Source organism: Dipodomys merriami, unplaced genomic scaffold, assembly GCF_024711535.1.
Source record: "Dipodomys merriami isolate MVZ:Mamm:240054 unplaced genomic scaffold, mDipMer1.0.p SCAF_35, whole genome shotgun sequence".
In the NCBI taxonomy this organism is placed as follows: Eukaryota; Metazoa; Chordata; class Mammalia; order Rodentia; family Heteromyidae; genus Dipodomys; species Dipodomys merriami.
Window position 1 is genome coordinate 3747698 of NW_027205048.1, and position 24320 is coordinate 3772017.

Below are 24320 nucleotides of genomic sequence, written 5' to 3' on the forward strand. Positions count from 1 at the left end.
TAATTTTGAGAATTTTGATAGAGGTAATTTAAAGAACTATATAATTGTTGTTATTAAGGTGTTGTACAGAGAAGAGTTAGCGTTTCATACGTCAGATAAGGAGAGTGTTTTTTTTTGTTTTTTGTTTTTGTTTTTTTTTTCCTAGAGCTTGAATTTAGGGCCTAGGCACTGTCCCTGAGTCTCTGCACTCAAGGCTAGTGCTCTACCACTTTGAGCCACAATGCCACTTCTGGTTTTGTGGTGGTTAATTGGAGATAAGAGTCTCACAGACTTACCTGCCTGGCTGGTTTCGAGTCACGATCTTTAGATTTCAGCCTCCTGAGTAGCTCGGATTACAGCGTAAGCCACAGGTGCCTGGCTTTATGAGTGCATTTCTTTTCAGACAATGTCACCCCTTCCTTTGCTTTCCTTTTGTTTTCCCCTTTTGTCCCTGCCCACAAGTTGCATAGTTCATCTTCTACATAATGTGTACTAAGAACCATGCCTGCATTTGTTCATCCTCCTTTTATTTCTGCAGCTCCCCCAAAGAACAAACAAAACTAAACAATACAAAACAGAAACACTACCATCACCACCACCACAACAAAAATTCTAATTCTGTTTCCACTGGGTGCCTGTGGCTCACACCTGGCTCACGGCTGTAATCGGAGCTACTCAGGAGGATCTGAGGATAATGGTTCAAAGTCAACCTTGGCAGGGAAGTACGTGAGACTCTTATCTCCAGTAAGCCACTAGAAAACCAGAAGTGGCGCTGTGGCTCAAGCAGTAGAGTGCTCGCTTTGAAGAGCACAGGGACAGTACCCAAGTCCAGAGTGCAAGCCCCATGACTGACAAAAAAAAAATTGCATTTCTAGAATTAGTTAGTTAATGAATTTATTTTTATCAGTATCTCTCTGAGCATGGCTTACCTCACTTACCATAATTTGTTCTAGGTCCATCCATTTCTCTGCAAATGGCATAATTTTTTTTTTTTTTTCTGGTTATGGGGCTTGAACTCTGGGCTGGGTGCTGTCCCTCAGCTTTTCAGCTTAAGGCTAGCGTTCTATCACTTGAACCACAGCGCCACTTGTGGTTTGCTAGTGGGTTTTTTTTCTTGTTTGTTTGGTTTTGTTTTTTTTGTTTTCTGTTTTTGGGTCTGGTCATAGGGCCTGAACTCTAGGCCTGGGTGCTGTCCCTCAGCTCTTCAGCTCAAGGCTAGCACTCTACCACTGGAGCCACAGCGCCACTTCCGGCTTTTTCCGTTTATGTGGTGCTGAGGAATCGAACCCAGGGCCTCATGCTTGCAAGGCATGCACTCTATCGCTGAGCCACCTTCCCAGCCCAACATAATCTTTTTCTAATGGATGGGTAAAGTTCCATTGTGTATAAGTATCACTTTTTATTTTTTTGGGGGTCCCATCGTGGGGCCTGAACTCAAGGCCTGGGCGCTGTCCCTCAGTTCTTCAGCTCAAGGCTAGCGCTCTACCACTTGAGCCACAGCACCACTTCCGCCTTTTTTCTTTTTGCTTATGTGGTGCTGAGGAATCTAACCCAGGGCCTCATGCATGCAAGGCAAGTGTCTACCACTAAGCCACCTTCCCAGCCCCAAGTATCACATATTTTTGATTCACTCTTGTAAGGCACCTGGCTATTTATAATTTGGCTATTGTGAATAGTGCAGCAATGAACATGGATGTGCAATTGTCTTTACAATATACTGACTTGTAATATTCTGGGTACAGCTCAAGAGTGGTATACCTGGGTCATATGGAAAATCTTATGTTTAGTTTTTTGAGGAACCTCCAAACTGCCATCCAGTATGGTTGTACTAGTTTACATTCCATATAAAAGTTGTAATTAATGAGCATTCTGGTAAGTAACAAATGGGATTATATAAGCTGTCAAGAGTGTTTATATATCATCTTTGTTGAGATAATTGGTATTTTAAATAGTCATTGTCAAAGACTTTACAGTGAATTCTTATCTGAAAAATATTTTTAAATTAACTATTAAATGAACTTTAGGCTTTCATTTTTTTCTCAGATTGATAAAGAGGAGGTTTCACTTCGGAGAGTTATTGGTGCCAAAAAAGACCAATATTTCTTAGATAAGAAGATGGTCACGTAAGCATTTCTCTTTACATTTACACTTTACTTTTCTCATATGAGGTATATTTGCCTCTGATTCAACAAATCAGTATTAGAATGTGAGTAAGAAGTCAGAGAGGTGTCTGATGACAAGTGGTCTTAGGACTTTTTGTTGTTGTTTTTGGTCCTGGGGCTGGAACTCTGGGCTTGGGCGCTGTCCCTCAGCTCTTCAGCACCAGGCGAGAGCTCTACCGCTTGAGCCACTTCTGGTTTTCTAGTGGTTTATTGGAGATAAGAGTTTCATGGACTTTCTTGCCCTTGCCCTTTCTTGCCCTTGCCTGGGCTGGCTTTGAACTGTGATCCTCAGATCTCAGCTTCCTGAGTGGCTAGGATTACAGGCATGAGCCACCGGTACGTGGCTTTTTTTTTTTTTAACTCGGGGCCTGAGTGCTGTCCCTGAGCTCTTGCTTAAGGCTAGCTCTCTTCCACTTTGAGCCACAGCTCCACTTCCAATTTTCTGATGGCTGATTAGAGGAATGAGTCTCATGGACTTCAGATCTCAGCCTCCTGAGTAGCTAGGATTTTAAGGTGTGAGCCACCAGCGCCTAGCATGACTAGTCTTTATTTCCTAATACTGTTTAATTCAGAAGCTAGGTATTTTTCATCAGTAAGCATTTCAAATTGTTTATCTGAAAATTATTTCAATGTTTATCAACAGGAAAAATGATGTGATGAACCTCCTTGAAAGTGCTGGTTTTTCTCGAAGCAATCCTTACTATATTGTTAAACAAGGAAAGGTAAAACAATTATATGTCTTTTTTTAAATAGAATTTTTTTCTAGTTATATTCTTCCATTGAATTTAGTTTATTGGTTCTACTTGTTAAGCTGGAACAAAAATAAATGATGCTTGTTAAGTTGCACGGTCCCTTGTGTAGTACCAACCCATATTTAAGCATACTACTTTTTTTTTCATTACTTTAACATGTATTGATTCAAAAAAAATAAAGGGGAGGAAGGAGTTTTAAACATCATTCAGGACAATCATTTCAGGTATAAAAAGACATATTCTCAAACAATAATAATGCATACTACTTTTTCTAAATTTTTTTGTCGGTCATGGGGCTTGAACTCTGGGCCTAGGCTGTCTTGTCCCTAAGCTCTTCAGCTCAAGGTGAAAGCTCTACCACTTGAGCCACAGCGCCACTTCCAGTTTTCTAGTGGTTTATTGGAGATAAGAGTCTCACGGACTTTCCTGCCTGGGTTGGATTTGAAACGTGATCCTCAGATCTAAGCCTCCTGAATAGCTAGGATTACAGGAGTGATCCTTTAGTACCTAGCTCTTGTTACTGTAACTTAAAAAATGTCAGTAAGGGCTATTTGTCTTAACATACTTTTTCAACAGTGGAACTTACCATTTAAACTGTACTGTGTGACTGCGAAAAAATTACTGTACTCTGTTGTTTATAAGATGGTATTTATTATTCATAAAAGAGACTGGCGAATGTTTTTATTTGGTAAGTTCCATTTAAATAAAAAAGAGAAATGTTGATAAATGTTATTGACTAAGTCAACCTGCTATAAAAACTTAGCATATGAACCATATGTATTAAAAATCCTTCAGGGCTTAGGGTGTAGTTCACTGGTAGAGTAGGTACTTAACATGCAGTAGGCCCTGGGTTTGAGTCCCAGCACTACAAAAATAGAAAATGAGAACCCCTTTAGTGCACAGGGCATGGTGATGCATGCCTATAATCTTAGTATACAGGACATGGAGACATGAGGATCTTAAGCGTTCCAGACCAGCATGGCCCCTCTTCCTCAGAGATGGTGGCCAAGTGGCTTATGCCTGCAATCCTAGGTACTCAGAAGGCTGAGATCTATGGATCAAGGCACAAAGCCAGCCTAGGCAGGAAAATTCGTGAGACTCTTACCTCCAGTTAACCACCAAAAACCTACAAGTGGAGCTGTGGCTCAAGTGGCAGAGCATTATCCTTGAGCTAAAAGCTCAGGGACAGTGCCCAGGCTCTGTGTTCAAGTTCCAGGACTGATGTGTGTTCTCACACACGTATACAAAATAGGTGCTCTCCCTCTCCCCAAATCATTTTTTAAAAACAATTTCTTGATTGTACAGGAGAAGTTTTGTGCTATTTCCATACATGCATACAATGTATCCCATCACCCCCACCCCCTTTTTGGTTCTCTATCCCTCAAGGTAGTTAATAGTTCCAGAGCAGTTTGTAGCTATGAAATGATAATTTTTCTAAAAATTTTAGATCAACCAGATGGCAACAGCACCTGATTCTCAGAGACTTAAGCTATTAAGAGAAGTGGCTGGTACTAGAGTGTATGATGAAAGGAAAGAAGAAAGCATCTCCTTAATGAAAGAAACAGGTAAAATAATTGTGGACTGCCCTTCTTGTTGCCAAAAAAAAAAAAAAGAGAGAGAGAGAGATGTTCTTAGAAATATGTCATATAAGATTTTGTACTGAAAAGAGAGAAAATTAGTATGAGGCACTTTTAAGTTTTGAGATTTCCAGTAATTCATCTCTTTGGGGCTTTTGTAAGCCAATTGCTTTTGATTCTAGCTTACTCATCATGATTAGGACAGCAGATTTGGGTGCATTGCTCTCCCTTCCAGACTGGAGAATAGTTGGTATTAGGTTTTAAATTGTTCAGAAACAAGAAGATGTGAAACTTTGAACTTGGGAGTCTTAGCTAGGACACTGATTATGAAAATTCTATTTTGCTTTTCAAGTGCTCTATTGTATCATGCTTAGATTGAAATAGTCCTAGGTTCACAAAATAATAAACTGACATCATGACTACTTGATCTTTCTGGCCCAGAGCTTCCTGTCTGTAAAGTTAGGTTGTGTAGATTGTAACAGTGAGAAGTGTAGTTGGTGTCAACTGTATGGTAGCTGGAGATAACGCCATCAGTAAGAGAACTGAGAATTGGTGGCACAAGTGAAGTTAGTTTTGGGGGGTTGTTTTTAATGTTGTGGGAAGGAACATTGACCTTTAAAAAGGAAGCTTAAAAGGAGGCCCTCACAGTACATGTAATAGTAGTAATCAATAATTCTATGTGCAAATTAGTTCTTTGATGCTTCTCCTGAAAAAGCCTCTTAATTGCCACTGCAATATCTTAGATTTGGTTACCACATAATACCAAAGATATTGTAGTTCTTTGTGTGCCTGTGCAACTTGTTATTGGGGCTTGAACTCTGGGCCTTTGCTTGTTTGGCTTTTTTGCTTAAGGCTGACACTCTGCCATTTGAACCAAACTTTTACTTTGGCTTCTTTGGTGGTTAATTGGAGAAAAGTCTCAGATTTGTCTGTCCAAGCTGGCTTTGACCTGAATCCTCAGCTCTCAGTCTACTGAGTAGGTAGGAATACAAATGTGAGCCACTAGTGCCTGGCAATGGTATAGTTCTTAAGAGTAATTTTAATTCATAGTGTATTTGAGAAATGATCTTACATGAAAATTTTATCTAACTCCTCTCTTTCCTGTTTGTGTTTTGTTTTTAAAGAGGGCAAGCGGGAAAAAATCAATGAGCTATTAAAGTACATTGAAGAGAGATTACATACTTTAGAGGAAGAAAAGGAAGAACTTGCTCAGTATCAGAAATGGGATAAAATGAGACGAGCCCTGGAGTATACTATTTATAATCAGGAACTTAATGAAACCCGTGCTAAACTTGATGAGGTAAAATACTTGAAACAATCACTTAAGTCAGCATTTTACTGTGTAGCCTAGGCTGTCAGGCTGGGCTAAAACTCAAGATCCTCCTGTCTCTGCCTCCACATTGGAGTTACAGGTTCTATCACCACTCCTGGCTAAAAACTTACAAATTTATTGGTCACCAGTTTTCTTCAGAAGGAAAATGCCTACCGCCATGTTGTCCTTGTTCTAGTTGTATCTGCTGTGTAGTGAGATGAAGGTAAACCAGCCGAGAGGAAAGAGGAAACTCCCTTTAAAAGCTCCCTTTATGAGTTTTCTTACAGGTATCTTAGAATGTAAATTAACATTGCTGACATTTTGCATGAAAATTTGTTTTAGGAATTTTTTGGTTTTTGGGTCGGTCGTGAACTATGGGCCTGGATGCTGTCCTTCCAGCTCTTCCGCTCAAGGCCAGCACTCTACTGCTGGAGCCACAGTGCTACTTCCAGTTTTCTAGTGGTTTATTGGAAATAAGAGTCTCTCGGACTTTCCTGCCCAGGCTGGCTTTGAACTGTGATCCTCAGATCTCAGCCTCTTGACTAGCTAGGATGACAGGCGTGAGCTGCCGGTGCCAGGCTGTTTAGGAATTTTTTTTGGCAGCCCTGAGGTTTGCACTCAGGCCACATTGTGCATGCCAGGCATGTGTTCAACACAGCTTAGATAATCCCTGAAGAATTAAAAGAAGACATCGGGATGTTTTTTGGTTTTGTTTTGGATTTTGGTTTTTGGGGTTTTTTAGGGGGGTCCGGTCGTGGGGCCTGAACTCTGGGTGTGGGCACTGTCCTTCAGCTCCTTAGCTCAAGGCTAGCGCTCTACCACTTGAGCCACTTCTGGCTTTTTTCTTTTTTGCTTATGTGGTGATGAGGAATCGAACCCAGGGCCTCAGGCATGCAAGGCAAGTGCTCTACCACTGAGCCAGCCCCTTTTGTTTTGTTTTTTACTTTGGTTGTACCAGGGTTTAGGCCTGGGCTGGCCTCAAACTGTAATTTTCCAGCTTTCTACCTCTGGAGTAGCTAGGATTACTGGTATGTTACACCAATCTGACATTGTAAAATACATTGAATGGTTGCCATTGGTTTGCTTTAACTGTTAGAAGAAATTTTACTTACTCTATTGTTGAAAAAAAAAAAAAGATTAGAAAATGAGTTTGAAGTGATAGCTTTTTTTTCCCCATCCAGCTTTCTGCTAAGCGAGAAACTAGTGGAGAAAAATCCAGACAATTAAGAGATGCCCAGCAAGATGCAAGAGATAAAATGGAGGTGAGACTGGAAATAAGGTTCGGGTTTATTTACATTTTTGAGTATAGCAAATGCTTTTGTACTTGAATTATTACCACAAGAGGGAGTCAGAGATTCAGAACTGGGAAGATAAAGTCATACTAAAAGCTTAAGTGAAAGAGAAGAGAATTAATGGTATCACCCTTCTGCCATGGGACCTCTGATTGTGTGTGACTCATTTCCTGTCTGATCCTTTGTAAATAGGACATTGAGCGCCAAGTTAGAGAATTGAAAACAAAAATTTCAGCTATGAAAGAAGAAAAGGAACAGCTCAGTGCTGAAAGACAAGAACAAATTAAGCAGAGGACTAAGTTGGAGCTTAAAGCCAAGGATTTACAAGATGAATTGGCAGGCAATAGTGAACAACGGGTAAGTTCAGATGCTAAAAATGACAGTGTTGAAGTGAGAGCTGTAGAAGAGGCCTTTCTCTGACCCTGTGCATGCTTGGGTTTCTTTATAAAAGCTTAGCCATGTTAATTTTCAGTGCTGTAGCAACTTTAACCTCCTTATTTTTATTTTATTTTTTTGTCGGTCATGGGGCTTGAACTCAGGGCTTGGGTACTGTCCCTGCGCTCTTCAGCTCAAAGCGAGCGCTCTACTGCTTGAACTACAGTGCCACATGCGGTTTTCAAATGGTTTATTGGAGATAAGATTCTCACAGACTTTCCTGCCAGGGCTGGCTTTGAACTGTGATCCTCAGATCTCAGCCTCCTGAGTAGCTAGGATTACAGGCGTGAGCCACCAGCGCCCGGCTTAACCTCCTTATTTTTTACATTAAAAGAAATAGTTTTATGCTATAGTGTTGTTTTTCTAATGGGTTACTTTGAGAAAACTGTATTTTTTGCTGTGCTAGGTTCTTTTTTTTTTGTTGGTTGCAGGCTTGAATGCAGAACCAGGGTACACTGTCCCCTTGAGCTTTTTCATTCAAGGCCAGTGCTCTACCATGTTAAGCCACAACACCACTTCTGAATTTTTGGTGGATAATTGGAGATAATAGCCTTGTAATCTTCCCTGGTCGAGCTGGCTTTGAACCGTGACCCTCAAATCTCAGCCTCCTGAGTAGCTAGGATTCCAGGCATGAGCTACCAGCGCCTGGTTTGTCTGCTGGGTTCTTGTGCATGCTGGATAAGCTCTCTGCCACTGAGCTACACTCTGAGTGAGGAGAAGACATCTCTTGCTAGATGGTTAAGCAAAAAATTTAAGCTGACTGAATATTTACTTATTTTGCTTTATTTGCAGAAACGTTTATTGAAAGAGAGGCAGAAGCTGCTTGAAAAAATAGAAGAAAAGCAGAAAGAACTGGCAGAGACAGAACCTAAATTCAACAGTGTAAAAGAAAAAGAAGAGCGAGGAATTGCTAGGTATGGGAATTTTTACTAACACTGATATTTCTATAAAATGTACACAGTTGTAACACAGTTGTAGGTTAAGGTATTAGCATGGCAACTAAGGGCAAAACGCTCACTTCAATGGCCAGTGTTCTGCAGCTGCCATGAGTCAACCTTTTTTTAACCAGAGTTTGAAATCACAGAGCCTCACATTTGTGCTTTCTCAGTTTGCTTGCTCATGGCTGGCCCTCTACCATTTGAGCCATGCCTCCAGCCTAACTTTTTTCTGGTTAATTGAAGATAGATTCTCATGGACTTTAATTAATGTCTGGACTGGCTTTGAGCTGTGAGCCTCCAGATAGCAGCTTCCTAAGTAGTTTGGATTATAAGCCTGAGCCAATGATTGCTTGTTTTTTTGAGTTTTTAAGACAAGGGTCTCACTGTAGTTTAAGCTGGCCTTGAAACTTGAAATCTTAGCTTGGCAGTGCTAAGATTACTGCTATGCCTGATACGGTCATGTGGTTTTGTACACACTGCCTACATTACTACTACTAGAAAGCTCTTGACATTTTTTTCACATTAAATTGTAGACATTATAGAATCTGTATAGTTTGGACTTACCAGTGTTCACTGATTTCAGCTCGTAGCCTACGTACTGTCCCTGAGCTGTTTTGTTCAAGGCTAGCTCTCTAGTACTTGAGCCACAGCTTCACTTCAGCTTTCTGGTGGTTAATTAGAGAGATAGGAGTCTCACAGTCTTTACTGCCCAGGATCCTCAAATATCAGCTTCTTGAGTAGGATTACAGGTGTGAGCTCCTGGCACCCGGTTTACATTATATTTTTTCCATTGCATATTCAGTGAGTGCTCTGCTCTGAGCCACACTACCAGCTCTTGTGTATTGTTATTATACCACTTTACATTTGTTTCGGTGAACTTACCTATTTATATCTTCTTTGCCCATTTTTTCCCCAAAGGTTTTCCCCCTTCACTGTTCTACAGAAATGTTTTATATAATCTGGACAATGATATTCATATAGTATAAGTATCTTAATTTGTATCTTTAGAATGTATAAAGTATAGTTGGAGCAGATTTGAAGGTGTTTTTGTAATTACATATTAAAATGGTTTCTATGTACAGTTGATGCTGTTTGCAATTGTTATTTTCTTTCTTTTTTGGGGGGAGGAGGGCTCCGGTTGTGGGGCCTGAACTCTGGGCCTGGGCGCTGTCCCTCAGCTCTTCAGCTCAAGGCTAGTGCTCTACCACTTGAGCCACAGCGCCACTTCCGGCTTTTTTCTTTGTGCTTATGTGGAGCTGAGGAATCGAACCCAGGGCCTCATGCATGCAAGGCAAGCGCTCTACCACTGAGCTACCTTCCCAGCCCCGCAATTGTTATTTTCAATGCATTTTTTTCCCCCTATTTACTCTAGGTTGGCTCAAGCTACCCAGGAAAGAACAGACCTTTATGCAAAGCAGGGTCGAGGAAGCCAGTTTACATCAAAAGAAGAAAGGGATAAGTGGATAAAGAAGGAGCTCAAGTCTTTAGATCAAGCTATTAATGACAAGAAGAGACAGATTGCCGCTATACATAAGGATTTGGAGGACACTGAGGCAAATAAAGAGAAAAATCTGGAGCAGTATAATGTAAGAACTTTTTTTTTTTTTTGGTCGGTTGTGGGGCTTGAACTCTGGGCTTGTGTGCTGTCCCTGTGCTCTTCAGCTCAAGGTGAGCGCTCTACAGCTTGAGCCACAGCGTTATTTCCAGTTTTCTAGTGGTTTATTGGAGATAAGAGCCTCTCAGACTTTCCTGCCCGGGCTGGCTTTGAACTGCAATCCTCAGATCTCAGCCTCCTGAGTAGCTAGGATTACAGGTGTGAGCTGCCGGCGCCCAGCTTTTTTTTTTTTTTTTTTCCTCGGTGGGTCGGAGCTTGAACTCTGGGCCTGAGCGCTGTCCTTAAGCTCTTCAACTCAAGACGAGTGCTCTACTACTTGAACTACAGCACCACTTCCGGCTTTCTGGTGGTTAATTGGAGATGAATCTCATAGGTGGCTTTGAATCGTGATCCTCAGATCTCAGCTTCCTGAGTAGCTAGGATTACAGGCGTGAGCCACAGGTGTCCAGCTTGTAAGAACTTTTATAATGGCCTTGTAAAAATCTTTTAGAGGAGAAGATAAACATAGTTTTTCAATTTTATGTATTTAAGCAGTTGCCTGTTTTTAAAATGTACAGAACAGATACTTATTTAGAGAAGGACAGCAAAATTTAATGTGTATATGGTATGACATCCTTTTTTTTTTTTTAAATTGGTCATGGGGCTTGACCTCTGCACCTGAATGCTGTCCCTCAGCTCTTCAGCTCAAGGCTAGCACTCTACCTACCACTTGAACAACAGTGCCACTTCTGGTTTTCTGGTAGTTTATTGGAGATAAGAATTTCACAGCCTTTCCTGCCTAGGCTGGCTTTGAACTGCGATCCTCAGATCTGCCTAAAGCCGGAATTTTTTAGTAGTTCGTTGAGGTAAAAGAAGTTGGACATACTTAAAATATCATTTTATGCACTTTGTCAAACCATGTACACATAAATCCATAACCTAACCACAGTTAGATAATGAACACGTTCTTCATCCAGACACGTTTCGGTATCGCTGGATGATGTCTTCCTTCCCCTCTTTCCTTCTGCATCTCGCCATTGTTTTCAGCCAGTGGTCTCCTTGGCTTTGCTATAGATTGAGGTGGGAGAATTGAATTTTAAATTGGAATTGTTTTTATTTCCACAGAAACTGGACCAGGATCTCAATGAAGTCAAAGCTCGAGTAGAAGAACTGGACAGAAAATATTACGAAGTAAAAAATAAAAAAGATGAATTACAAAGTGAAAGAAAGTTAGTGATAGACTAAAATACACATGAATTATGTGGTTCTTATTGTTGAGACTTGATTTCAATATTTTGTTCTAAAGTATATCTTGCGTGTTTAAAATTAAAGGCCTTCTAATTTTTATTGGTTAGTTACTTGTGGAGAGAGGAGAATGCAGAACAGCAGGCACTTGCTGCAAAAAGAGAAGACCTTGAGAAGAAGCAGCAGCTCCTTCGTGCAGCCACAGGAAAGGTGGGCAGCTTCTTTCACTACCGCCATTAGTTCTGGTAATATGAGGATAGAGTCCAAATCAATTATAAGTACGAAAAAATTGGATTTTTAAGTGGTAGTAGAGACTATCACTCATGGTATTTAGTTTCTTTGGTGTGGTGGTAGTACTGGTATTGGGGCTTGAACTCAGGACTTGAGTGCTGTCCCTTAGCGCTTTTTTTGTTGTTAATTTCTTTATTGGGGTTTAGGACATGGGATGAGAAAGGTCACCTTTGGGCATGCCCTTCCTCCCAGGTCCTTTAGCTTTATTACTTAAGGCTGGCAACACTGCCACTTGAACTATAGCTGTACCTCTGACTTTTTGATGGCTATTTGGAGATAAGAGTCTCATGGACATTTTTTCCCGGCTGGCTTCAAACTTTGATCCTCAGATCTCAGCCTCTTGAATAGAGGATTACAGGCATGAGCCACTGGTGCCTGGCTGCTATTATTATTGTTGTTACTGTTATTATTATTTACTGCTACTCCTATTATGTTATTTGCTTTTGTGATACATAGTCTCATTATGTTGGCCTGGAACTCATAATCTTACCACCTCAGCCTCCTGAGTGCTGGGGCTTCAGGCTTGTACCACCGCTCGTGCTTGCCACCCTTGTTTTTAACAGAATATTTTCAATTTTCAGACGCATCTTTAACATTAGCATAGTGTTAGATGTAAGTGGTTTATTTCAAGAGGCTGATTTGTTTGTTGGAGAGTATGTTAAAGTCTCTGGCTTATATTTAAATATATGGCATAATGTGCTTTTTGTTTATTTGAGATAAGATCTTTTGGAGCCCAGGCCGGCTGGCTGGGGTAGGGCTCACAATTTTGTCTCAGCTTCCCAAGAAGTAGGATTACAGTCATGAGCCTCCAAGCCCAGCAGTTGCACTCATTCCTTAACCAGCTGTAGTGATCTTACTGTTTTTCATTGAACAATTTATAGGCCATCCTAAATGGAATAGACAGCATAAACAAAGTGCTGGACCACTTTCGTCGAAAAGGAATAAACCAGCATGTTCAGAACGGCTATCATGGCATTGTGATGAACAACTTTGAATGTGAGCCCGCCTTCTACACGTGTGTAGAGGTTACTGCTGGGAACAGGTGAGATGGGTTGCTTGATTTGATTATAGGGTTTTAAGGGGAAAGAGGGAGTAAGAATAATCTTTAAAACAAAACGCAGCTTTTTGTAGTTGAGAACAATTTATCATCTTTAATCTTCAGTTCTACATTTAATTTTTTAATTAAAGAATTAGATACAATTAGATAATTGTAGAAACTAGAATTTTACAGCTCTAAACAGAGAGATTTTTTATTTTATTTTTGTCAGTCAGGGGCTTGAACTCTTGGCCTGGGTACTGTCCCTGAGCTCTGTGCTGTCCCTGAGCTCTTCAGCTTAAGTCAAGTGCTCTACCACTTGAGCCACAGCACCACTTCCAGTTTCTGGTGGTTAATTGGAGATAAGGGCCTCATGGACTTTCCTTCCTAGCTGGCTTTGAACTGCAGTCCTCAGATCTCAGCCTTCTGAGTAGCTAGATTGTAGGCATAAACTACCAGCACCCAGCTGATTGGGTTATTTTTTAGATGGACTCTTTAATTTTTGCCCATCTTGTTTGAACCATGATCTTGTGTATGTTTTTTGCCATAATTGAGACCAGGTGTATGCCACTGCATACAGCTATTAGTTGTAATAAGATCTTGAGAAGATTACCCGGGTTATCCTAGAACTGTTATCCTTTCAAACCCTACTTCCTTCTGCTTACAGGTGTGAGTATGTAGCTAGGTAATATGTGTGACTGATTGTACCTTGTTGCTATTGGACTTTTCTAGGGTTTTTTTTTTTTTCATTCAAATTGAATTTTACAGGAAAAATGTGAGTTTGAAGTTTACTTATAACACTAGTAATAAAGATGTTTTCTGTTTCTGTTTATTCATAGGTTATTTTATCACATTGTTGATTCAGATGAAGTCAGCACAAAGATTTTAATGGAGTTTAATAAGATGAATCTTCCTGGAGAGGTCACTTTTCTGCCTCTTAACAAGTTAGACGTCAGGGACACTGCTTATCCTGAAACCAATGTGAGTCAGTGTGTATTAAGATCTACCTTTTTGAAATTACTTCTTGTCATAGTATTTACTTAATTCATGCTAGTGCTCAGGCATTATATATTGGGATTCACTGGCCTGTAAGGTAAACATGCTGTCTGAATGGAGTATAGCTTCGCTGGGTGGGGTCGAGGAGGGAAACAGATAATAGCCAAGACCTGAAACAAATCATTGTAAATGTATAATCTTCAGGAAGACAGAGGAGGTTATAGAGTTGGGGAACTGTTATTTAAAGGGTAATGTGTTAAGTTTTCTAAATAAGTTTTTTGTTTGTTTGTTTGTTTTTGGCAGTCTTGGGGCTTGAACTCAGGACCTGAGCACTGTCCTTGATGTTCTTTTTGCTCAAGGGAAACCTAACACTCTACCACTTGAGCCACAGTACCACTTCTGGCTTTTTCTGTTTATGTGATGCTGAGGAATCGAACCCAGGGCTTCATGCATGCTAGGCAAGCACTCTACCACTAAGCCACATGCCCAGCCCCATCTGTATACATTTTTAAAATAGTTTATAAATTAATATGTTCAATGAAACTCCATCGTACAATTAATGTAAGCTAATGTAAAAAGAAAAATAGTGGCTAGTATGATGATAGACTGAAATCTGGTTGCTTTTGTTACTAGCTTGTCCATTTTAAGTGTATTAAAAGTAGTCTTCAGACACCATCCTTGAGAAACTGCTTTGAGGTCTTTGACCTCAGAATGTGGGTGGCAGCAGCAACTCTTATCCTCTAAGATGAAGACTGAAACCATCTTAGAGTAATCAACAGAAGTATAATGTCAAGAATTATTTTTTTGGTTGGTCGTGGGGCTTAAACTCAGGGCACTATCCCTGAGCTGCTTTAGAGCTAGTACTCTACCTCTTGTGCCACAGCTCCACTTCTGGCTTTTTGATAGTTAATTCGAGATAAGAGTCACAAACTTTCCTGCCTGGGCTGGTGGCTTGGGATTACTATCCTCAGATTTCAGCCTCCTACAGTCATGAGCCACTGGCACCTGCCTCAAGAGTATTGATAAGCTGCAAAAGGGCTTTTTTTTTTTCTTCCTACTTTCCAATCTACAAATTACCTACATGGTGAAAGAATGAAACAAGACAAAAAAATGCATTTAGTGTGATTATACTTAATATAGCAATAAAAAAAAAACCCCAAACCATAGAAGATAGAACTAGGAGTTTGGAGGAAGTCTAGATGATGGCCCTCTCTCCCAGGTAGCCACTGTGGGTGACCATTGTGTGATTAGAAAAGGGGCACTCAGGACTTCTAAATTGCCATCAGTGTGTTCTGTTCCTGATGCTGCGTGATGTTATATTAGTGTTCTCTTTGATTCTTAATCTAAGCTAAACTTACATGTATAACATCTTTCTATGTAGAATATATTTGAAACTTTTTAAGCAGTTACAGAAACCTTGTCCTGGCAACTTAGGAGGTTTTAAAATGGAGGTTTTTGTCTGAAAAAGAATTTTTCTGAATGTCGATATCAGATGTATAAAATTAAAATATTTTGAGGAAATACTATTAGTTTCACATTTATTAAGTCTTCAGTGACAGATCCTATGTTAAGTGTTTGCATACATTAACCGAAAAAAGCTATACGTAAGGGCATTTGTGTTTATTTGCATGTCAAAAAGATGCAGATCATAATTCTGCACAGTTTTTAATGAACTGTATTGGGGCTTTGTTAATGAGATCATTATTTTTAGGATGCTATTCCTATGATCAGTAAGCTGAGATACAATCCCCGATTTGACAAGGCTTTCAAACATGTGTTTGGCAAGACACTAATTTGTCGTAGCATGGAAGTTTCAACCCAACTGGCCCGCGCTTTCACTATGGACTGCATTACTTTGGAAGGTTTGTAATAATAAATTCTAATAAAACATTGAATGCATAGTTTGTGTAATATATCACTTGAGCAGTGTACATGTCTTATAAACATAAACTGTGTGTTAGAATCATAGTGTTAATAGTATATAATTGACAAATTCATGTCCAATTATTTTATCAGTTTTTGTTTTGTTTTTTTATTGCCAGTCCTGGGCTTGAACTTAGGACCTGGGCACTGTCTGAGTCTCTTTGTGCCCAAGGCTAGTTCCCTACCACTAGAGTCATAGCACCACTTCCAACCTTTTCTGAGTAGCTTATTGGAGTTAAGAGTCTCAGGGATTTTCCTGTCCAGGCTGGCTTCAAATGTGATCCTCAGATCTCAGCCTCTCCTGAGTACCTAGGATATAGGTGTGAGCCACCGGCACCTGGCTATCAGTTTTAAATAGTTGTGTGTTCAAGTAAGATTACAAACAGATTCCATATTTGATGTTTAGTTGATACAAACATTTGGTCTTTAGCAAGTATGCTTAATCTTTTTTGCACTTTCCTTGGCTGTTTGAAACCTGTGGATCTTTTCTCAAAGATTTTAGGATTGGCTAAGAATGTGGCTTAATGGTAGAGTGCTTGCTTAGCATGCATGAAGCCCTGGGTTCGATTCCTCAGTACCCCATAAACAGAAAAACCCGCAAGTGGTATTATGGTAGAGTGTTTAGCCTTGAGCACAGAGAGGCTCAGGGACAGAGGCCAGGTGCTGAGTCTTATTAAGCCCCTGGACTGGCAAAAAAAAAAAAAAGAATTTAGGATTACAAAGGAACCAATTATGTTGAGTAGCTAGAATTACAGGCATGAGCCACTGATGCCAAGTTCTGTGTTATTGTTTTGGATGATCAAGTTTCCCAGATTCAGTTAGCGGTAATTCTAAGCTGGATCCTGTGTATTATTTACAGAGTGGTTTAAATTCTTTTCCTTTTAGTTTTCATAGTGTAGTTAAAGTTAGGATTCCACTATGTTGTTTTGTCATTAAGTATAAAAAATGTTGTACAGAATACTACCTTTCTGTTTTGTTCATAGGTGACCAGGTCAGTCACCGAGGGGCTTTAACTGGAGGTTATTATGACACAAGAAAGTCTCGACTTGAATTACAGAAAGATGTTAGAAAAGCAGAAGAAGAACTAGGGGAACTTGAAGCAAAACTCAATGAAAACCTGCGCAGAAATATTGAAAATATCTTTTTGTTTTGTGTTTAATTATTGTTACTGTCGGAAAAAAATAACATTTTAATTGCAATATATAATCTTTTTGATATTGTATATTTTCTCATGTCAGTAAAAGTCCATGGGCAAATAGTCCATGTGTTTTACTTTGGCTTTTATTTAACCATAGGAGCTTATGTTTTTGCCTATTTACCTTCTGAAGACTAAGGGAAAAAACTAAAACTACTCTTAATATTGGTATAATTGTTAAGTAGTTAATACTGATGAGTCTAATTTTGAAGGAAAAGAACCTGAGGGACAACAGAATATAAGGCAGTAAGGCAGAGAGGAAACAGAATTAGTCAGTGACTCGTAGAAGGGAATCCTGGGCATTGTCCCAAGGAGGAGAGGAGGAACATGCATACCTGTCAAATACATTTGGATTAGAAAATGCTTGTTACTATCTAGAGGCCATTCAGTGCAGATTTGCTGTTAGTGGAGGAAATGGCCAGCTAATACCCAGATCTGAGTAAGTGTAGTTCTTTGAGATAACAGTGTTCCCCACCATGTGCTTATGTAATCCTGCAATTCTGTCTACTTAAGGAGGCCAAGATCTGAGGATTGCAGTTCAAAGACAGCTGGGGCAGAAAGGTCCATGACATCACCATCTGGAAACGGATCTGTGACTCAAGTAGGAGAGCACTACCCTTGGCCACAAAAGCTTAGGGACAGCACCCAGGTCCTGAAAAAACAAAGCCTGCCCCCCCCCCAAAAAAAAAAAAAAAAAACAGTGCTACATGAAGAGTGGCCAGTTCACCTCACTACTGAAATAGTTGTTTGTTGCATTTTTTTTTTTTTTGGTCAGTCTTGGGGCTTGAACTTGGGGCCTGGGCGCTGTCCCTCAGCTCTTCAGCTCAAGGCTAGTGCCACAGTGCCACTTCTTGTTTTTTGAGTGGTTGATTGGAGATGAGCCTTTCATGGAGTTTCCTGCCCGGGCTGGCTTTGAACCACGATCCTCAGATCTCAGCCTCCTAAGTAACTAGGATTACAGGTGTGAGCCACCGGCGCCCGGCATCCATTGCATTTTTTGGGGGGGCGGGGGGGTCCAGTCGTGGGGCCTGAACTCTGGGCCTGGGCACTGTCCCTCAGCTCTTCAGCTCAAGGCTAGCACTCTATCACTTGAGCCACAGCGCCACTTCCGGCTTTTTTCCTTTTGCTTATGTGGTGCTGAGGAATTGAACCCAGGGCCTCAGGCATGCAAGGCAAGCGCTCTACCACTGAGCCACCTTCCCAGCCCTCCATTGCATTTTTTAAAATGCTTTGGTAGAAGGCAGAAGTATCTGCTGTGTGCTTTTCATTTTGCCACATAGTACTAACGGTGCAGGTACTTGTGCATCAGGAATAAAGTTAATTTTCACTTCTTTAAGGGCATTCATAGTGAAACTGGTCATTTTTATTTATCTTTTTATTTGTGCCATCAGTACAAATAACAGCACATAGAAAAAAATCATAAGCTTTTACCTTGGAAGAGTCTGCATACAATGCTTGGGAGAACTGCCTAGACTTGACAGGTGTGTTAGCACAAAGTATGGGCAAATGTTAAGAAAAGGAATGTTGAGAGCAGCTGCCAGCTCCTGTATTTGGTCATTACACTGAATTCTTCCTCCACATGGAGCAAGAGTTACTGTTATACCTAACTCCCTAGAAGTGGCTTAAGCATAATTGACTACACAACAAATACTTTTGGATGAAAAGATATTTAAAAATATATAATCCTGATAGATTTTGCTTAAGTTCCTTTAGAAACTCCTGAGGGTTTCTTCTGTTGTTGATTTTTGTTGTTTTGGGCATAAGCTATTAGTAAAGTAAGTTTGCTTGTGATTTGGAGAGTAGAATGTGGGGATAAAAATGTTATGAGCCTTTTTTTTTTCTTTTTTCAGTATTGAGGTTTGAACTCGGGGCCTTGCACTTGATAGGCAAGTGCTCTTCCACTGAACTGACTCTAAATCCCCAATCCTTTAGCTTCTTTTAAGATTAGAAAAATTTAGTGTTGGTATTTAGTTCAATGATGTCATAGTCCATAAATCTGCAAAAATAACTTACTTTGTAGTAAAGTTGCAGAAAAGTAAAGCAAGGTACTCATAAGAACTGAAGAGAACTTTGAACATAGGGTATTTCTATAACCTGGAGATAATTTTCCTTAGCTTTGTATATGAATTAATAATGAAATTGATCAGTTGATGAACCAAATGCAGCAGATTGAGACTCAACAAAGAAAATTTAAAGCATCCAGAGACAGCATATTATCAGAAATGAAGATGCTTAAAGAGAAGAGGCAGCAGTCAGAGAAAACCTTCATGCCTAAGGTCTGTAAGTATGTGTTTATTACAGATTTAAACTGTCTGAAGTTGGAGTGTGCTTTGTGATTCACTGAAGCTTATGAGTTCTGTTTTTGTTTGGGCCTGTATCTCTGTCCCATACTTACACTCCTGTCACCAGGTCTCTGCTTATTTTAGGTTGCATTCCAGCTTCCACTTTAATTGGAAAAGTAGGCATTTTGGCTATAGCGTAGTTGTATTGTCTGACAATATTACAGTTATTTCAGTATTGTGTTTTGATCTGATTGTTCTAAAATGGCTACAAATAGTTTATTATTGTCGCATAAACTTGAAGCAGTTTTGGTAAAAAGCTTTATTAAATATATCAATAGTGCCGGGTGCTGGTGGCTTCCTCCTGTAATCCTAGCTACTCAGTAGGCTGAGATCTGAGCATTGCGGTTTGAAGCCAGCCCGGGTAGAAAAGTCCCTGGAGACTTTTATCTCTAATGAAGTATGCAAAAAAGCCGCAAGTGGCATCATGGCTTGAGTGGTAGAGTTCAGGCCTCAAGACTGGCCAGAAACTTCCCTCAAAACAACAGCAACCAAAAAGACCTTCCTGCTTTACCCCTGTAATAAAGTCTCTGCGAAACTTAAAAAAAAAAATCAATACAGATGCTCATTACTGTGGGATTATTTCCCAATAAATCCACCATAAGTTGAGAATATCACAAGTTGAAAGTACATTGAATGTATTCGCCTACTGAAAAATAGAGTTTTGTAACACATTATAGTACTTAGTAGTTAACTGAGCTATGTGATTATTAAGGCTCATATATATGGCTTGTATCCATTTTTTTATTGTAAGCAGTATAATGATTAAAGCCCTTATTAATAAGTGGGAAATCAACTTGTTATGTAGCAACGAAGCTTACAGAGTTTGGAGGCAAGTTTGCATGCCATGGAGTCCACCAGAGAATCACTGAAAGCAGAGCTGGGGACCGATTTGCTTTCTCAACTTAGTCTGGAAGATCAGAAAAGAGTGGATGCACTGAATGATGAGATTCGGCAACTTCAGCAGGCAAGTACACCTAAAAAGGAAAAGATGATTGGTAATTGGCTGTTGTGAAAAGTCCCTCACTTGGAATATCTAAGAATCTGAAAGCTGAGTGCCAGTGGCTCATGCCTAGCTACTCACGAGGCTGAGATCTGAGGATGGCGGTTCAGAGCCAGCCTGGGTAGTAAACCACCAGAAAACCAGAAGTGGCGCTGTGGCTCAAGTGGTAGAGTGCTATCCTTGAGCTGAGGGACAGCGCCCAGGCCTAGAAGTTCAAGCCCCACAACTGACAAAAAGAAAAAGAATCTGAAAAAGCAACTTGAAAAACTTAGAGACTTGAGTTTTTTCTATCTGTGAGAATAAATAAGGTTTTTAAAGTGTTGTATATATTTGGATTATAAAAAAAACTTCCATCTTAATGCATGTGTATTATTAGTAAGATTGAGCTTATATATATATATATATATATATATATACACACACACACATAGATATGTGCATGGATAAAGATGCATTTTTTTCTGACCACTAACATATTTAGTAATGCTTTGATTAATTTTTTTTTTTTTTTTTTTTTTTTTTTGGTCGGTCGTGTGGCCTGAACTCTGGGCCTGGGTGCTGTCCCCTCAGATCTTCAGCTGAAGGCTAGCGCTCTACCACTTGAGTGTCAGCCCCACTTCCGGCCTTTTCTGCTTATGTGGTGCTGAGGAATCGAACCCAGGGCCTCATGCATGCAAGACAAGCACTCTACCACTGAGCCACCTTCCCAGCCCCGCTTTGATTAATTTTTGTTATTGTTGATAGGCTTATTGGTTTTTGAGCCAGGGTCTTCCGTAGACTTGAAAAACTATCCTAGGCTGGCGCTTAAGATACTCAGCCTCCCTGATGCTGACTGTAAAAAAAAAATGCCTATGTGTAAGCCATTAATACTGAACCCAAAACAAGAAAAGTAGGAAAAGGAAATTCTTTTCAGCAGCAAACCTTAGAAAAAGAACTAGGCACAAAAATTAACTTTATTTTTTACTGAGTCTTGTATATAGCCCAGACTTGGATCCTCTTTCTCAGCCTCCTGAGTGCTGGTTTTACAGATGTGCAAAACCATACCTGGCTGAAAGTCAACGTTCTGCTGAATAAGGAAGAGAGAGAAAGTGAAGGAAGGGTAGCGCCTTGTGAAAGGGTAGAAAACATTTCTCTTGGGTACTGCTGGCTCACACTTGTTATCCTAGTTACTTAGGAGGCTGAAAGCTGAGGATAACAATTCAAAGCTTACCCAGGCAGGAAAGTCTATGAGACCAATATCCACAATTAATCACCAAAAAGCTGGACATGGAGCTGTGACTAAAGGGGTAGAATGCTAGTTTTGCACAAAAAGCTAAGGGGAAGTGCTCAGGCCTCAAGTTCAAACCCTATTGACCCTCCCTCCCCAAAGAAAATGAAATAAAACTGCCTTTCAGCTCATTAGTGTCCAGGTAATGGAAAGGACAACAGATGAACATTTCTGAGAAAGTTCATGCTTATACAGACAACTAATTTTTCTTTTCTTAATTATAGGAAAACAGACAGTTGCTAAATGAAAGAATTAAATTAGAAGGCATTATCACTCGAGTGGAGACTTACCTCAATGAGAATCTGAGAAAACGCTTGGATCAAGTAGAACAGGTATGTTCATTTTAGGGGGTTCCTTGGTGCCTAAACCATACTAAAAGTGGTTGTATGAAGCACAGGCTCAAAGCCCAAAGCCTGAACTGTCCTGCACAGACACAACAGCCTTTGAGGATTAAACCCCTGTTGGAATATAGCGCAGCATGATTGCAACCTCAGGAACAATGTCTGAAATGAAACTAAAGGCCTTTGGAAGTGCCATTGATTTAACACTAGGCATACCTCTGGCATAATGGAAAACACACCAGCACCACTAGGAGTAGGAAGCTAGGAGTGCCGTCCCCACTATCTGGACAGGCCACACAGCTAGTCCACAGAGTGAGCAGCAGCCTCTATCAGAAGCAGTTCTTGTTGCCTCTGTGTGTGAGAGTGACACAGCAGGACCATGTACACAGTTTGCACCACCCCCAGACAAAGCAGGATGCATTCGTCCTTAAAGCCATGCGCCAGTTCTCTCCACAGCAAGGACACAGACAAAGCCCAGAAAGTGGGCAGAGATTCAAGTGAATCTGAAACACAGACCCATCCTCTTCTGTCAGGAGAAAGCAGAAGAGATGCCACCCACTGCGCTCCCACAGCCATCAAACTTCCAGGCGATCGGAACTGAAGAGAAAATCTGAAAGGCTGTGGTTTGTTGCAGGGCATTGAGGGAGAGAGGAGGGAAATAGGGAGAATAAAGTCAGATGACAGCAGCTGTGAAGGTTATATGGTTGCTGCCATTATGCTGTTGAGATTGGAGAGGCACAAGGGATGTTGAGGCAGTCACACTTGACACACAGCTGCTGTCCCTGTTCATCTGAGTGCATGCATTGTCAGCATTTGTGCATGTATTCTTTAAAGTGCATGCACTGTAGATCTAAAAATCTTTATGCGAGGAAACACCAGAGATAATGAAGTTTACCACAGAGGAAGGGCTTAGCCTGAACAACGCAGTGTTTACAGATAGCACATCAGATGCAGTTTCTTCCTTGCACTTTGGATATGGTTATGGCATATGTAGACTTGGGGTGATCTCAAGATAACTGGTGCTGGGTAGAGAACCCTAATTTAATTTAGTAGGGAAGCTTTCCACTTCTCTAATCTGGTGATTTGGTTGAGCACAAGTAAAGTACAGTAGTAACTGAGCTCCCCTTCCTTGATGAGGGAGCTGAGGATTAACTTGTAGCACCTTTAAACATATCCACATAAGCAGCATTGGCCACTTGCTTCTGTTTGAAATGAAGCCGTGTTTTGGTTGTGGTCCGAAGAAGCTTTCAGTGCTACTTGGCATCTTCTCTAGAGCTCTCAGCATTGAAACATGACAGATGGGTAAAATACTCTGTGAGGTTGGATTTTGTATACCTTTAGTCATCTTTGGACCCAGTGGTTTGGGGGATTTTGTAATTATTATTTAAATTTTTTGGTCTGAGGTGTTTCCCTGACTGTGTTTTAGCTGAAGTTCATGAAGAGAGTACTTTAAAGTGTGCAGCTGATGAAATCCTAAGACAGCACATTTCCTTACAGAGCTATTACACCATACTTTCTTGCTGAGAAAGTAGACTCGTCTTAAATACTGCCTTTTAATTGTGTCCTGTAGCTTTATATCTCACCTTTGTAAATGTAATGCCTGTACCTTCTTTATGATGAGTAGTGGTAACTGCTTTATCTGTTGATTTTAATGCTATTGCTAGAGAAGGTTTTTGTTCCAGATGGTGATAGAAAAGCAAGTTAAAAATGGTGCTGGATCCCATAGCAGTAACAGTAACTTGGCTAGTTTCTTTTCTATAATTTGGTTGGGATGACTACAGAAACTGGAAAGGCAGGTGCTGCCATTGATGTACCATATACCTCCATTATTGCTCTTTTATATAAATACACATTTATAATTTGAATTTTTGGGAACTTCAGCGTTGGAAAAAAGTATCCCAGTTTACTGTGTTTGTTGGCACTATATAGAAATAAATAGTCATATTGGTCTAGAAATGTTAAATTTGATTTTTTAAGTGAGTACAGTAGTGACACTGTTAAATATGAAGGTCTTACCTATGGTATTTTATTATAGAAATTAACAAAGTATTCTAAAGATTAAGAAAAAGAGTGTTGAGGGCTGGGAAGGTGGCTCAGTGGTAGAGCGCTTGCCTTGCATGTCTGGGGCCCTGGGTTCGATTCCTCAGCACCACATAAGCAAAAAGAAAAAAGGCGGAAGTGGCACTGTGGCTCAAGTGGTAGAGCGCTAGCCTTGAGCTGAAGAGCTGAGGGACAGTGCCCAGGCCCAGAGTTCAGGCCCCATGACCGGACCCCCCCCCAAAAAAAAAAAAAAAAAAAGAAAAGAAAAAGAGTGTATGAGAGCTCTGTTTGAAAACCTGGGCTTTGGGGACACTGAGACCAGCCATCTTGACTACAGGCCTGGTTGAGTGTTAGTACTGCCACCTAGTGTGCAATTTCTAGCATGTCTGAGAATACATCTGGCCTCCGTTTGCTGTTGTGGAAAATAACACTACAGTAGTACCTGCTTTGAACCCTGTCCTGGCACAATCTCGGTACTTAGTAGGTGCTGTTAATGCTTTCTCAGGAGTAGTGAGATGAAAATTTCCAGTAATCTTGTCATTACCTTTCCCCCCCTTTAACAGGTACTTCAATTATTTGACGGTATATGAAGTACATATAATT

The 24320-nt window shown here is 40.3% G+C and overlaps 1 protein-coding gene across 2 annotated transcripts in view; it reads left to right on the forward strand.

Annotated features, from left to right (window-relative positions):
- Smc3 (structural maintenance of chromosomes 3) overlaps positions 1-24320 on the forward strand; it is a 42214-nt gene that overhangs the window by 12296 nt on the left and 5598 nt on the right. Inside the window, exons 6-22 of one of the 2 annotated variants that reach the window (XM_069987964.1) lie at positions 2023-2102; positions 2785-2863; positions 4341-4458; positions 5595-5770; positions 6964-7044; positions 7267-7431; positions 8302-8423; positions 9820-10033; positions 11167-11270; positions 11397-11496; positions 12459-12619; positions 13453-13594; positions 15321-15471; positions 16516-16668; positions 18852-19003; positions 19875-20033; positions 21561-21668. In XM_069987964.1, the coding sequence (XP_069844065.1) occupies positions 2023-2102; positions 2785-2863; positions 4341-4458; positions 5595-5770; positions 6964-7044; positions 7267-7431; positions 8302-8423; positions 9820-10033; positions 11167-11270; positions 11397-11496; positions 12459-12619; positions 13453-13594; positions 15321-15471; positions 16516-16668; positions 18852-19003; positions 19875-20033; positions 21561-21668 (2265 nt within the window). Of the gene's footprint in view, positions 1-2003; positions 2103-2784; positions 2864-4340; positions 4459-5594; positions 5771-6963; positions 7045-7266; positions 7432-8301; positions 8424-9819; positions 10034-11166; positions 11271-11396; positions 11497-12458; positions 12620-13452; positions 13595-15320; positions 15472-16515; positions 16669-18851; positions 19004-19874; positions 20034-21560; positions 21669-24320 lie in introns of both variants that reach the window. The other variant, XM_069987965.1, reaches the window with a different exon arrangement.